General features: G+C 33.8%; 1 protein-coding gene across 1 annotated transcript in view; it reads right to left on the bottom strand.

Annotated features, from left to right (window-relative positions):
• LOC102297814 (alpha-2,8-sialyltransferase 8E-like) overlaps window positions 1-724 on the bottom strand; it is a gene marked incomplete at its 5' end in the record, with an annotated part of 5,951 nt that extends 5,227 nt beyond the window's left edge. The window contains one exon of the mRNA XM_005953089.1: window positions 583-724. Coding sequence (XP_005953151.1) covers window positions 583-724 — 142 coding nt within the window. The remainder of the gene's footprint in view (window positions 1-582) is intronic.
• Between the last annotated feature and the right edge of the window lie 1,554 nt (window positions 725-2,278).

The raw sequence follows: 2,278 nt of genomic DNA, 5'->3' as shown, positions 1-2,278 counted from the left end.
CTGTGTGTGAATGTACTGTGTGCTGTGTGCACTTGCGTTTAGAAGTGCTTGCATGAGTGGGTGTGAATGAGGCATGTTGTATACAGTGGAGAGTAAAAAAGCGCTATATAAGAATCAGTCCATTTACAAATATTAAAATGTATTACAATTAAATATGCTATAAAGTTATAGCAGTGTTACATTTCGCACAGCCTGATAACTAAATTTCAAAATTAAGCTGATGCCTGCTCTATAAATTAGCTAGTGAGTGTAAGAGGCAGAACTCAGGATGAAACAAGGAGCATCCACAAATGTATTAATGAATTTATAGATGAATTGCTGCAAAAGTACTCTAGACAGCTAATTTCAGAAGACACACACAAAGAATTATATTTGATTTAATCCATTAAGGGTAAAGGTCCCTGTTTATCAAAGATTTAACATGTGACTAGACATGTGATGTCAAAACATAGGGTTATCATGTTAGAACATTTGATGAATAACGAAGACCTGAAATATGCAGCAATGTTGTTTTAGTTTGTAGTAGTTCATTCATAAACAACAAATTTCAACATCTGTTCCTGTGTTTAAGAAAAAACATACTTTTATTAAGATATTGAAAAGCTCTGGAGTCACAGGAATGACAGTTCTGTCCTTGTCACAAACAATCTTAGATCCCACCGGAGTGTTTTCCTGAGTGACAATGGCATTGTTGGATCCATTGCAATTAAGCCTCAGCTGTAATCTTGTGGAAAAAAAGACAAAAATATAAATAAATAAAGTTAGCTTTAGTGTTAAGTGGACAGATTTGCAATTTCTAGAGTTAGAGTCCATCTGTTTTGTCATTTTCATTTCTGCTAGTTTTGTATAAAAAGCTTTTGTTTTATTTAAAACACTATAATCATTACAGTTTCATATCAATTTCCAAAGAAGGTTGTTAGAAATGTAAATTAGGCTTACTGTAAGAGTAAAACACTTTGGGGAACAAAAATTTTAATAATGTAGTATTTGAATAGGCTTCAGTGGTTTTAGCCAAAACAGTTATGTTGTTTTAGGAAACTGAAAATAAAAGCCATTCAACCACAGGCAGGTACTGATACAGCACACATTTACATGTATGACAGACAACAGCCTTTCTTTTGTCTTTATATTTTATATTAACTTATCTATTGTTGTACATTATATTTACAGTTAGTTTTTTTTATGTTTCTTTTTTTTTCTTTTGACTAATATTGACTCAAATCTTCAAAAAATTATATACACACAACCAGTTGTTCAGTTGATCAAAAATAATTTAACATTTGATTGACAACCAGTTTCACACCCCGCTGAATTCATGAAAAATTAAAAAGTACTAATTTCAGAAGCTAACTCAAAGTGTTTGTATTTTATTTTATATCTTTTTGCTGTCATTTCAAAATGTCAGTGCAAGTAAAGGAGGCCATTGTTTAGCTGAAAAAGAGAGAGCAAAACCTTCAGGCATGTACTAATCAACAGACTGGTTCATTCATTAAAAGAAGAAATCCAGTGAAAATCAATGTCACTGCCAGTCATTTATCTATCTCTGGGCCTAATAAAAATAATCTTATACTCCTTGAACTCGTTGTTTTTTTTCAGCGATGGTAGGGTCATTATGCTAATTACAGACAGGGCAAATCCAAATATTGGCAAATAACACAGAAATTACAAAAAAAACAAAAACAAACAATAAAAAGAATCGAAATGCCTGATAAATATTCTGTTGTCTGTAGAGCACCATCAAACTCATTACTCTCTCTTCTTTCAACCATCCTTCATCTTCTTGGGGCTGCTGCTATGTGGGATTACTGTAATGACCCTAATGTCAAATATTTCACTGAAAAAAATCAGGAACAGTTGGAGTTCTTTTGTTTGAACAAATAGTTCAGGCGTTAATAGAGTTATAGATATTGAAAAAAATCCAAAAAGCTGTTGTCTGACACCAGCAACAGGTTAGACTTTAGAAAGTTAGCACAAGATCTCATTTAAAGACCCTTAGAAGTAATCCTGCTTTGTCTGCATTTGAGGCTTAATCTCAGGTGGTTCCAATAATCTACCATCTTATGTGGTGTTTGCTTGTACTCATATACTAATTTTAGGCAGTCTGTGCCAAAGTGAGTGATAAGTGATAAACTGTTCAGACTACTTCCATCAGGAAGGAGGTTCTGCAGCATCCGGTCCCGTACCAGCAGACTGAGAGACAGATTCTTCCACGAGGCCATCAGACTGCTTAACACGTCATAGAAACCTCACCTTCACTACTGGAACTTCAACATTATGC

The sequence above is a fragment of the Haplochromis burtoni genome, unplaced genomic scaffold (genome assembly GCF_018398535.1).
Source record: "Haplochromis burtoni strain Fernald_Lab_line unplaced genomic scaffold, NCSU_Asbu1 Contig_2508, whole genome shotgun sequence".
Classification (NCBI taxonomy): Eukaryota; Metazoa; Chordata; class Actinopteri; order Cichliformes; family Cichlidae; genus Haplochromis; species Haplochromis burtoni.
This window is presented reverse-complemented; position numbering and strand designations above follow the sequence as displayed.